The 13,273-nt window shown below is 42.1% G+C and overlaps 1 protein-coding gene across 6 annotated transcripts in view; it reads right to left on the reverse strand.

Moving 5' to 3' along the window:
• HS6ST2 (heparan sulfate 6-O-sulfotransferase 2) overlaps positions 1–13,273 on the reverse strand; it is a 291,233-nt gene that overhangs the window by 77,115 nt on the left and 200,845 nt on the right. For 4 of the 6 annotated variants that reach the window (XM_060292150.1, XM_060292148.1, XM_060292151.1 and 1 more), the window contains exon 3: positions 3,014–3,046. The exons of the other annotated variants lie outside the window; for them this stretch is intronic. In XM_060292150.1, the coding sequence (XP_060148133.1) occupies positions 3,014–3,046 (33 nt within the window). The remainder of the gene's footprint in view (positions 1–3,013; positions 3,047–13,273) is intronic. 6 annotated transcript variants of the gene reach the window in all.

Consider the following 13,273-nt stretch of genomic DNA (forward strand, 5'->3'; position numbering starts at 1 on the left):
TGCCCATATGCGGATGTGAATAGGTGTATATGCACGTACACCAAACCACCATAAGATGAAATATTAGTATTGAAGGAGGCTGGTACTGGCTGTACCAGACAATGGTGGTAATAACCACTACCATTTATTGACTGTTTACTATGTGCCGGGAACAGTGCTAAGCACTCGATATGCCCGATCTCAGTTTAATCCTTGAAACAATTCTATAAGGTGTCTACGTTTTATATGTGAAGAAACAAAGTCCACAGAGGTTAAAGAAATGACTCAAGGTCACACTGCTAGAAAGTGGCAGCACCAGGATCAGACCTAAGGACAGTTTGACTCTAAAAGCCCATACTCTCAATCACTGAAGTAATACTTCCATATGCTGACCTTAGCAAGGTAATCTGTGCATGAGGGGAAGAGAGCTGATACATTGGTTGAGTGTCTCCTATTGCCAAGGGCTTTGCATAGGACATCGCCTTTCACATATATACCATCAACATCATGGCTATGTTTAGGCAAACTGTATAAAGGCATATTTTTAAAAATCTGATTCACTTTTTTGGAAAAAATAGTTGAAGCTGTATGATTCCAAAACAACCAGTTATAATTCAAATGTATTTACTACAATAGCTCCCAAGGGTTCGAAAGTTAAAAAAAAAAAAGTGTGGCATCATTGATTTGGTGGTTGTTACTGATATTCAAATTACTGACAAACTCATCTGAAAAGTGAGGGAATTTCACAGGATAATCTTAAAGGCCTCCTCCAGCCTTGACTTTTTATGATTCTCATACGCAGGTCTAATGTCAATAGTTTTAAAGGCATGGAATATGAAATAGAATGTAAATGCAGCAGCAGAACTGGTTTGTATGTCAGTATCCTTTTATTCCTTAAATTTATAGAATTTATAGGGCCCACTGTTAAAATATTATAAAAATAGTCCTTGGTTGTTTGTGGCATTGACTGCTAACTTAAGTAGAAGCTTGGAAACTCCATCACAAAACGATACCCTGAAAATCCAGCCAAATAATTTGCTTCCAACCAACTGCAGCCCTTATAATACGGCTGGCTATAGGAAAAAGAGAGAAAGAGAGAGTGGCAAACACTCCAGCAGTTAATGTTTTTGCTGTCTATAGAAAAACAAATGAGGTTCTGGTCTGAAACAATCAGCATCGCTGTTAATTGTGCATGTGTGAAGCTATAAGGCAAGGCGTTTGGGATGGCTCCCACTGACTGTTCCCTTCTTTCTCTGGATTAGAAAATCCATTCAGACAACTGAATAATAGCAAGCATTTATGCAAATTGTTAATTATGAGGCAGAGATAATCATAATCTTGTATATTTATAAAAGTGCATGTACAATGGGGATTACCAAATGAATTGTTGCTTTATTATTTTACTAGTGGTCGAAAAACATGCTAGCCTTGCAAATAGCTTTCATACATCATTCAGTCCACCAGAATTAAACATGGCCCCCATGGATGTTTACCAAAGCCAATTCTTTTCCATCTCACCATCTGTATTCCTCTCTTCCTTTCTCACAAACTAAGAGCAGGTATAAATGATTCTGATAATAACTTCTGGTCAAACTGATCAGCCCCATAATAAACATAAAGAAATAAGTCAAGATTTGCTTTGTAACATAGCAAAACTGTTAGAGAGAGATGATTCTGGCATGGAGCAAATTTCAAAACAAAAATAAAACAAAATTCTCAATATTTTACCTGTGAAAGCCATTATAGGAATAATAGTCCCTAGGTTAATTGTCCATTATCTTAATGGTCATCCACTCCATTTTATTTTACAGATGAGGAGGTCAAGGTTCACAGCAGACATAGGACTTGAGCAAAGTCACCCCACTAGTTAGTGGCAATACCTAGTACTCTTGCCACCATGACACATCCAATCTCTGATGCTTAAATGCCCTCCTATACTACTATTGTGTGATTAGCTGTCTATGTGTGTCTATACCATTTATCTCAATGAATTTTAATCTGACTATGGAATTAAACCCTGAATTTACTCTTCTTAGATGTCAAATAAATCCACTGAGGCCCTGATGGGAATATGGAAGGCCAGCTACTGAAAGCCAAACTGGGCATCTAAGATATGGTCGATCTGCTCTATTTTAATGAGTCTGCCCTAGTGGAGGAATCCTATAACCTTTGCTCTTCCTAAGCTATCTGGCTAGGGAACAAATGATGTAGGTGGGTAGGAAGAGAAAGTAGAGACACTGGTAAACCTTTATGGAGCCAATAAGCCTAGAATAGGCCAAATACGGTACTGGTGGGCAGGATGATCTTAGAAGACCACGTGCCAAGCAACGAGCGCCACATTTACAAAACGGCTTACAATTCTCACCGCCTCTTCAGCACTGATGGCAATATGATGTCACAGCTTGTGGCAACAGTCGTTGCCTGGAAAGACACTATTCTGTCGCATTCTCAACAGCCCCTCCCCCTGACAGTTAGGAACTTTCCTGTGTTTGATTAGACTTGCTCTGCTGCAGAGTTTATGTCACAAAGGCCCCTGGCCTATGGGATTACTCTACCTGGCAAGTCTACACATGTACATACTTTACAAGTCCCTGATATTTTCCAGTAATTGATTTCCCTTCAATAAAATGCTGACCTAGGTGTTCCCTAAACCACCATCCGGCCTAGTGACAGGCAGGTGGGCCTGAAGCACCATGGAGAAAACTTTGTTGATGGTGGGGTTTTCATAACAGAACACTCTACTGTGTCATCCAATTTCAGCAAAAACGAAAAGAAGCTAGTAACCTACTGCCCAACTGTCTGGGGTGCTGGCTCTGAACTTCCATCCCACTTCTGAACTAGGTCAGCTTTATAGCTGAGACTATAAGCTCCAGTAGTTTCAGCTGTTTTAAACTAAAAAAGAGCCCTGAAAAGAATCTGTCCAAGTGGAAACCAAACTATTTATTGTATGGAAATTAAACTGACAGGCAATGGCGGAGTCTGTTTATTCTAGCTCACTTGGGTTCAGTTCGGCTAAAGATCCATTGTCACTTACCTTGCTGCATCTAGAATCTGAAAAATCCTCCACCTGTTAAAGGAACAGTAAAACCAGGTGCTAGCAAGAGCTTGGTAAGAGAGGAATTAAAATAATAAAAGTTTTCCATTTTGCTTTGATAACATATTTTTCCAGCTTTCCAAACCGCAAGGCAACAGCTCATGGATGGCTCCCCAACTTTGCTCCCCACTAGCTCCTCTCATGTAGTGGGGGATTATGAATCAGAGGGCTTAAAGGGGCAGGGCAGCACTGAGAGCCAAACCTCTGAAGGGCTATGGGCTGAGAATGATAGATCCTCCACTCGGTCGTAACTAATTGCATTCCCCTTCACACATGCGATGGCAATCTAAGCAAAAAACAAAAGTCAATAAACCAAAACCCAGACCATACCAAACCAAGCACTATGGCATCCCTAAAACAGAAATGCCTGATTGAAAGAAGCTAGGAGGAATTTACAGGGATTTTTCATACCATCAGGGATATATGAAACACAAGTAACAAAAGGAAAAGAAAAGAAAGAATGATTAGACTTTGCGGATGCTTTTCAAACAGATGAAAATTCAAAGCACACAGAAAGTGATACATAAATCAGCACTAGTTCCTTCCACCCAAATGCAAGACATCCATCAAAGTAAGCCATGTCTCTCCATTTAAAAAATTACTCATCTGTTTTCATAACATATGTCTTAAGAGTCACAAAATGCTAATTCTACTATGTGAATTTCTGATATCGGCAGGGACTGGGAAGTTGTGCACAGGTCAATTGCTAATTTGAGAGTTCAAATGGGCTCAGTTAGCTTTTTGTTTTACTATATTAAGCATGGGATATTATAATGTGGTAACACTTTTGTGCCCACAGCGAGTTATATGGCCTGGATATTTTCTTGAGAGAAGTGTTTCTTTACATCAAATATATCTGGAGGCTTTAGGAATGAGGTAAGAGAGACTTTTCATAGCACAACCAGCAGCAGAGGCCTTGCATCAGCATTTGAGAAGCAATATACAGCTCTTTTATCATCAGTTCTTGGCATGGCTAAGGCCCCCTTCCCTAGTTCTACGAGTTGTTAAGACTGGTGGCGAAGCAAGTGTTATGAAAACAAAAGTGATGTAGTTAATGACATCAGATCTGTTAGACAAGACACCTCCATTAGCTGACTCACCATCCAGGGCCCAATGTGATCCTCTTCCATTCCGGCCACAAGAAAGAAGTAATCTAGAGTATTCTGGCCTACCCCATGACTTAGTTTCCCTACAGAGTGAAGAAAGGGTAGTACCCCTTCTACTGCACTCAGCTTCATGAACAAAATATAATACAACTTTGGGTGAAAAATAAAAACAACAACGACATGAAAACGTAAAGTTATATGTTGAATCTTAGTGCTAGAAAATTCCAAAGTCAAATATGTAGCCCTTTCCAAAACTATAATTTTACTTTTGCTGCATTAATAGAAATCCTCAACTAATATAAGTATGTACATAATTTATGTATATTGGTGTCTATGGGGACCAGAGCAAATTTAACTTTGCCTCTTGAGATTTTTTTAAAACTTTCTATGTAAGTTTCTCAACTGTCTATTAAAGTTTGCTCAGGGATTACACTTTTGGAAGCTCATTGCCTTACCTGGGAGTCCAGGTTGCCGGAGGTGGATTATTCAGTGGTGAGCCAGGAAGATGTTACAGGTGCACCAATCAAAAGGGTGGGCAGTCATCGGAAGTGAATCAAATGCCATGAGGAAAAAGGTAAAAAGGAGAGGCATACTGATTAGAAAAAAAATGAATTAACTTTACAAGTCCATTTTACTTCCATGTACACACACACACACGCACACACTCTTTGGAAAGGTTCTTAAATGGAATCTTCTTAAAAAGACCCTTTAATAAAATGAAAGGATAATTATGTAATGTGATAGAGGTGCTAATTATCACTATAACAGCAATCATATTACAACATATAAGTGTATCAAATTAACACATTGTACACCTTAAATTTACACAATGTTATGTGTCAAATATATTCAATTAAAAAATCACCCCCCACAAAAAATGTGTCATTTATTATGTGACAGGCATCATTATAGGTACTTAAGGATAAGGCAGTGAGTAAAACGGACGCAAATCTCTGCCTTCACAGAGTTTACAATTTTGTGGAAGATGTTTTTATACCATCTGTTTGGAAAAGAGTTCCACAGAAATATACTGTATGTTATGAACTCTAGGAAAATGTTTCTCCTAGTTTTATTTATGTATTTATGTATGGAGAACATATCCACTGGCATCAGATTCAACATCTGTATTAGAAAGGCTTCTCTTTCTGATTGGAAAGGACATTATTTCTTTTCATGATTTCTCCGTGTGGAAACTTCCCCCCGCCCCCCACCAAAGGCTGTAAGTCAGGTTTCTTTTTAGTGAGGCCATTTGCTGTTCATAGAATTCCACGTGCATATACCTTGAAATACTGTGAAAACAAGAAGTCTCTAGATGGCAGCTTCATAATACTGTGGGGTACCACATCCCAGCAGGGTTTTTCTCATTGGATGCTCTAGTGTTCTGTACCACTCTGAGATTGGACTCATCAGCCCTCAGCAAGCCACCTCTTGAGAAAGCAACAGCAGGTGGTGGACAAAAGGAGCTGTGCTTCTCATGCCCATGACCCAGACACTGGCTGGAGAAGAAGCAATAAGAGTAACCTTCTGGACCAAGGTTCAAGATGGGACCAAATATCTCTCAAGTGACAGCTACTACCTAAATGTTAAATTAGCAGGAAAGGAATAAAGACACAGACCTATTAGAGAATGGACTTGAGGATATGGGGAGGGGGAAGGGTAAGCTGTGACAAAGCAAGAGAGTGGCATGGACATATATACACTACCAAACGTAAAATAGATAGCTAGTGGGAAGCAGCCGCATAGCACAGGGAGATAAGCTCGGTGGTTTGTGACCACCTGGAGGGGTGGGATAGGGAGGGTGGGAGGGAGGGAGATGCAAGAGGGAAGAAATATGGGGACATATGTATATGTATAACTGATTCACTTTGTTATAAAGCAGAAACCAACACACCATTATAAAGCAATTATACTCCAATAAAGATGTAAAAAAAAAAGCAGGAAAAGGAAAAGATGAAAATGAAGGGAAAACACACACACACACACACACACACACACATATATATATATATATATATCAGTGGAAAATGGGGATTGAGGGGGAGACTTGGGAGCCCCCAAAACTCCAGATAGGGATTCGTGCTAACTAGAAACCTCAAATGATGACACCTACCCCCTGGCATTTAGATTCTCAGGGCAGGTGCTTAATGCTTCAGAATTTAAAAAGTGAAGCTTTCTAAGCACAGGGAACTATATCCAATACCCTGGGATAAACCATAATGGAAAAGAATATAAAAAAGAATGTATGGATATGCATAACTGAATCACTTTGCTGTACAGCAGAAATTAACACAACACTGTAAATCAACTATACTTCAATTTTTTGTAAAAAGTGAAGCTATCTATTCACTTTGACATTAAGGATCCAAATTAAGATGTAGGAAAAACAGGATGATGTAAAAATCCGAGAGCCTCTGCCTAAAAATCTGGACTCCTGGTTTCTAATCCCGTTTTGCCAATGACTCATTTGATCTTGGACAAATTCTCTTCTCCACTCTCTCAGGGAGCCATATGAAAAGAGGGATTTTCACAAGGTGGTTTGTAAAAATCCTCCAGTTCCAATATTTTTGTAATTCTCTAATAGCTTTGCCTTTCATTTTGGTGCCAAGTTAGTTAAAAGGACAGAAATCTCTAGTCGTTTTCTCAGTACAACATGCCATTAGTAGTTCAGAGAGCCCAGAGCCCCACAGTCTGAGCCTACAAGTAGATGAAAACGTGGCCAAAACAATAACAGCCAAGTTGAAATGCAGCCGATCATCATTCTGTCCAGGGAAACAGCTTTGTTTATTTGAAATAGAGAGTGGCTGGTTCTCTAGGATGGAAAAGTTCTACAAGTAAACTTAACTGAGAATAACAAGGAAAATCTAATTGATAAACAATTAACACCCACCCGCCCTTCTCTTTCTGCTCGTGCAGCTGCTTCATCTGCCGGGAGCCTGGGATGTTGGTGATTGCTGTCAATTAGCAGAGACCTCCACAGCCACACTCTCCCAGATAAAGGCTTACATAGATGCTCATATTTTGCAAAGGGTGGTTAAAACAAAACAAAACAAAAACCCACCAACACTGTTTTGGTCTAATGGCAAATCTGTGGCAGACAATACACTCTGGGAACCAATTACCTCCCACTGTTCCAGGGCTGCCAAGCAAATGGCCGATTCAAGCTCTCTGATTCGTGATACTGGATTGGTTTGCTCCCATACCCAGAGCTGCTGTGCCCTTGATCTCCCACCTTCTTCCCATGTAGGATGCCCTTCCACTCTCATCCTGGTCTGACCTAATATACTGCTGCTCAGTTACCTGCCACCTCCTTTTGTATCTTAGGCCACATCCTCATTTGGTATCTGAAGGCCAAATGCAGTATATGTTATTCTGTATGTTGAATCTGGTCCCCTAAATGGGAAGGTGTCCTACACAAAGTCCCAGGTGAAGGACTCTTACTCTTTTGTTGTTTTTCCCAATTTTTATATCTTTATTGCTAATTACCATTAAGTACTTTTAAAAATTTTTATTGAAATATAGTTGATTTACAATGTTGTGTTAGTTTCAGGTGTATATTAACGTGATTCAGTTATACATTTTTTAAGATTTTTTCCATTACAGGTTATTACAAGATATTGAGTGTAGTTCCCTGTGCTATACAGCAGGTCCTTGTTGGTTATCTATTTTATAGAAGGACTCTTATTCAAACTGGTGGGGGAAAATGCAGAAGCCAGATGAATGGCCTGGATGATTTTTAAGGCCCCAGGCAAAAAAAAAAAAAAAAAGCAACTCGTCTTCTTTACTTGTCTTCTTTACTTTAAAGCTACTATAAAAATGATGCCTGGCCTCAACCTTTTGCTCATGCACAAGCCTGAGAAGCAGTGGGGGGCCGTGGAATAAGCCTAGGTCTCACACAGACTGGGTTCTAGTCCAGGCTCTTTCACTTACTAATTGTATGATACTGCAAAGGTGCCTTAACCTCTCAACCTTGATTTCCTCATCTGCAAAATGGGAACAAGTATAGTATCCACACAAGTAATGATGTTCAACATATTTAACAATCAATACGGTATGGGCACTGGCCAATCAGAAAAGAAGCCAACTGTCAACACCCTGTGTAGACAGGACAGTGCATGCCCCCAAAAGTGGTCGTGAGGATTAGATGGGATCATGTCTGGAAATCCCGTAGCAAAGTACCACGTCCAGGGACAGAACTCAATAACTTTTGTGCATGATTATTTTTATCCAGGGAAGAAAACTAGTAAGAGAATTGTCCAACAGCATTTTGAGTGTAAGGCAGGCCAGGGTCAAGCCTCCTAGCCTCCTGTGGCTGAGCCCTCTTGCCACCCTGGGAACACAGGCAGCTTTTCAAAGCCACAGTTCAAGGACATCTACATGTACAAGGCCATGTTGAAAGCAACCATATCTATTGTTATGGGGAAGGAGTATCCCCCAATATGCATGTTCTACTGTTTGACAACTCTGCTTTCTTCCTCGTTCCACGCCAAGCCTACCAGAAACTGTGCAAACTCCAAGAAAGGGAGCTCTTCAGAGTCTGTCTCAGAAGACTAGAATCCAGAATATCCTTTCCAACCTTTACTCTGTAAGTATTTGCTTTCATCCCCTTTGGCACAACTCTGAGGCCTCCTGAGTTTGTCTTGACTGCTCCTATCATAATGGCCTCCTTCCCCCCAGATACTAAATCTGGCTTCCAGACCCATCCTCCTGGCCTACTTTCCCTGACAGCTGACAAGATTTCAATCCTATCCTTGCCTTTGAACAGGAACATTTTAAGACTACAGAGTCTTCTAGATCCACAGGAAGGACCCTCTAAAAAATGGTTCAATCTCCAATCCCATGATATTTAGAGAGGACATTTTTTTAACATGTTTATTGGAGTATAACTGCTTTACAATGGTGTGTTAGTTTCTGCTTTATAACAAAGTGAATCAGCTATACATATACATCTATCCCCATATCTCCTCCCTCCTGTGTCTCCCTCCCACCCTTCATATCCCACCCCTCTAGGTGGTCACAAAGCACCCAGCTGATCTCCCTGTACTATACGTCTGCTTCCCACTAGCTATTTTACATTTGGTAGCATATATATGTCCATGCCACTCTCACTTCGTCCCAGCTTACCCTTCCCCCTCCCCATGTCCTCAAGTCCATTCTCTACGTCTGCGTCTTTATTCCTGCCCTGCCCCTAGGTTCTTCAGAACCATTTTTTTTTTAACATCTTTATTGGAGTATAATTCCTTTACAATGGTGTGTTAGTTTCTGCTGTATAACAAAGTGAATCAGCTACATATACATATATCCCCCATCTCCTCCCTCTTGTGTCTCCCTCCCTCCCACCCTCCCTATGCCACCCCTCCAGGTGGTCTCAAAGCAATCAGCTGATCTCCCCATGCAATGCAGCTGCTTCCCACTAGCTATCTATTTTACATTTGGTACTATATATATGTCAATGCTACTCTCTCACCTCCTCCCAGCTTACCCTTCCCCCTCCCCGTGTCCTCAAGTCCATTCTCTACGTCTGCGAGAGAGGACATATTTTTGATAGGGATTTGTCCCCATACCTCTCCATTTATGCCACCTAAATACACTATATACAATACAGTGTAGAATATATAACAGAGAGCTACGTTGGCTATGTCAAAACCCTGTGGTTCATAGCTGCTGGTTTCTTTTTCTTTTTCTTTTTTTTTTTTTGCGGTACGCGGGCCTCTCACTGTTGTGGCCTCTCCCGCTGCGGAGAACAGGCTCCGGACGCGCAGGCTCAGCGGCCATGGCTCACGGGCCCAGCCGCTCTGCGGCATGTGGGATCTTCCTGGATCGGGGCACGAACCCGTGTCCCCTGCATCGGCAGGCAAACTCTCAACCACCGCGCCACCAGGGAAGCCCAGCTGCTGGTTTCTTATTCGCTGGAGTCATGTGGGTGGGGAGAGACAAATGCAGCACAAGGGAACAGAAAGAGGCCTGGACGAGAAGTCAGAAGACCGAGGTCCTCATGCAAGCTCTGCTGTGTGACCCCCTCACCAGTCCACTCTCCAGAGGGGAAGACGGCTCTCAGTTTCCCTATCTGCACAGTGAGGGTGTTAGACTAGGTGCTTTCCCAAAGGCCCCTGTTCATTAGAACATTCTAAGACTTTATAAGGAATGTGACTCCGGAACATTCCTATGAATAGAGCCTGGGTTCTTACCAACCAAGGCTGAGAGAAACACTCTTGCATTGCTCTGAGAGACTCTAGGGCCCAAGGCTGAGTAGACAAGCTTCTTTTCACCGGCCCACTTTTGCCATTAGGTCTCCAGACCTCCCTGGCTCCTCAGGGAACTGCACCTGTGCATGCTCGTGACCTTCTGGCCAGTGCCCGGCGTGTAAGTCAGGAGTTACCTAAATTCTGCATAATAAGCCAATTTAAGGAGAGCTACTGATGGCTTAATTGTGGTCACTCTCTGAGGTTATCCTTGGACTGGGTGGGAAACCTGAAGGAGTGATTAATATGAGCAGATCAGCTGCTCTGGGCTGGAATCCTTCTAGTACCATCTCTCTCAACAGCATGGAGTCATTCTTTAACCCAACATTGGATTCAGAACTCAAGTGGCCAGTATAAACAAGTGGTTTGAAAGGTCTTCCTACCATCATCAATCACAGACTCCAAAGGGCTGGGAGATGTCTCTGGGTGATCTATCTTTTAGAAACCATTAGTGTTGCAGAACCCTTTCCTGACCCCAAGTCTCTGCAGAGGCGGGGACTTGCTGCAGATCACAGACTGCCTCAGTGGCAGGGCCAAGACCAGGATCCAGCTCTACAGGTCCCTTTCCCTGACAGGGTACTACCCACCCCATGTCCACCAAAGCATGCCTAGGGCAGCAGGCAAGCAGGCATCTGTGTCCCCACATACAACCACACAACCCTTCAGAACAACTCAAAGAGCAATGGCTGCAAAAGACTGGGAAAACAACCCTAAAAGACCCCAAGGACCTTCAATTCTTCCTTTCCAGTAGCTGTTAAATTGTAAACACATTTTCCTAAGCTGCTCTCTCAGGTTTTGTTTTCTGCCTACCCGCACGTTGACTACATCACACCGTAACCATCAGCGATTCTTCTGTTCTTTTCCTTTTGAGAAATAATGCCTAATACCTGGGCCCTGTATTGCCAAAACACCAAGCACGTTTTGGAAACAAAGTGGATCTGATGAGGAAGATTGCTACAGTCCTTTTCAAAGAGTGTTTGCTTACCTATTGGCAAGTCAGGCAATTCTCAGTTGCAGAGGTCTTCCCTAAGCTGTTTGTTATCTGCAGTCATTGCTGAAACCGCCCCATCAGCTCCCCCCCACACCCCTACCCACCAGTTTTTGGTAAAATCCTCCCATTTTGGCATCATAAGAGTGCCCTCTAGCGCTGATCTAATTACGAACCTGGTGACTGAGGGATTCCTGTTTTCGTGGGAAATGGGTTTAGCTATAACTTGTCCTTGGCTGTGTCAAGATATATTCTTTCTGAAGCATCTCTAAAGCACCTACTTGACAATGTAGTCTTTCAGAAAGCAGTGAAAGGAGTGTTTTGCCACTGAACAAACAATGCAAACCAAAAACCAAAAAAAAAAAAAAGGGAGGGCCTTAAAAGAAAACCTGGCTTATGCTCCCTGCTGAGATGCATTCCCACTCATGATGCCGGGGCGCTGTTTGAATTATAAAAGAGGGTGCACAGACACAGGCCGACTCCATCAATTAAAAGTTAACAGTAATTTTTAAAATAATAAAAAAATATATACAATTTTTAAAGGTTACTTTCCATTTACAGTTATTACAAAATATTGGCTCTATTTCCCGTGTTGTGCAATATATCCTTGAGCCTACCTTATACCCAATACTTTGTACCTCCGACTGCCCCACACTACCTTGCCCCTCCCCCCACTCCCCACTGGTAACCACTAGTTTGTTCTCTATATCTGTGACTCTCTTTCTTTTAAAAAGTTGAGATTGATTTTTGCACAAGGAACTCTGTTCTGAAGTGCCTGGTGCCACGCTTCTACACTCAGTAACCTTGAGCAAGTGACACTGGACTAAACACAAAGAAAAAAAAAAAGGTCTCTGCAGGTGATGAGAAACATGTGAGAACAGGCTGGTTGGAGAATGAGGCACCACAAGGCCCAAGCTGAAAGAAATAACGACTTCCAGTACATCACCCTGACAGTAAAGAGCAAAGGAAAAGTGATGTCTGAGAACTGCAATGCGTTCCGCTTGAACAAAAGAAAGTTGGGTTGTGATAATATAATTCTGGATTCCATGGAATGTTGTGGCTCAGAGAGGCAAGAGATAGAAGACAGAGAAACAATATAGTGGTTCACAGCTGGGGAGTCATTTTTCCCAGGATGAATCATACCTTGAGGCTCAACCATATCTGATTTAGTTGATACTTAGCCGTGTGGCTGACAGGGTCTTGGTGCCCGGCCATGTGTCAAGTCTGAGCCTCTGAGGTGGGAGAGCCAAGTTCAGGACATTGGTCCACCAGAGGCCTCCAGGGTCCATGTAATATCAAACAGCAAAAGCTCTCCAAGAAATCTCCATCGCCACGCTAAGACCCAGCTCCACATAACGGCCAGCAAGCTACAGTGCTGGACACCCTATGCCAAACAACTAGCAAGACAGGAACACAGCCCCATCCATTAGCAGAGAGGCTGCCTAAAATCATAATAAGATCACAGACACCCCAAAACACACCACCAGATGCGATCCTGCCCACCAGAAAGACAAAATCCAGCCTCATCCACCAGGAAGCTTACACAACCCACTGAACTAACCTTACCCACTGAGGGCAGACACCAAAAACAACGGGAACTACGAACTTGCAGCCTGCGAAAAGGAGACCCCAAACACAGTAAGTTAAACAAAATGAGAAGACAGAGAAACACACAGTGGATGAAGGAGCAAGGTAAAAACCCACCAGACCAAACAAATGAAGAGGAAATAGGCAGTCTACCTGAAAAAGAATTCAGAGTAATGATAGTAAAGATGATCCAAAATCTTGGAAATAGAATGGAGAAAATTCAAGAAACATTTAACAAGGAACTAGAAGAAATAAAGAGCAAAGAAACAATGATGAACAA

Source organism: Globicephala melas, chromosome X (genome assembly GCF_963455315.2).
Source record: "Globicephala melas chromosome X, mGloMel1.2, whole genome shotgun sequence".
NCBI lineage: Eukaryota > Metazoa > Chordata > Mammalia > Artiodactyla > Delphinidae > Globicephala > Globicephala melas.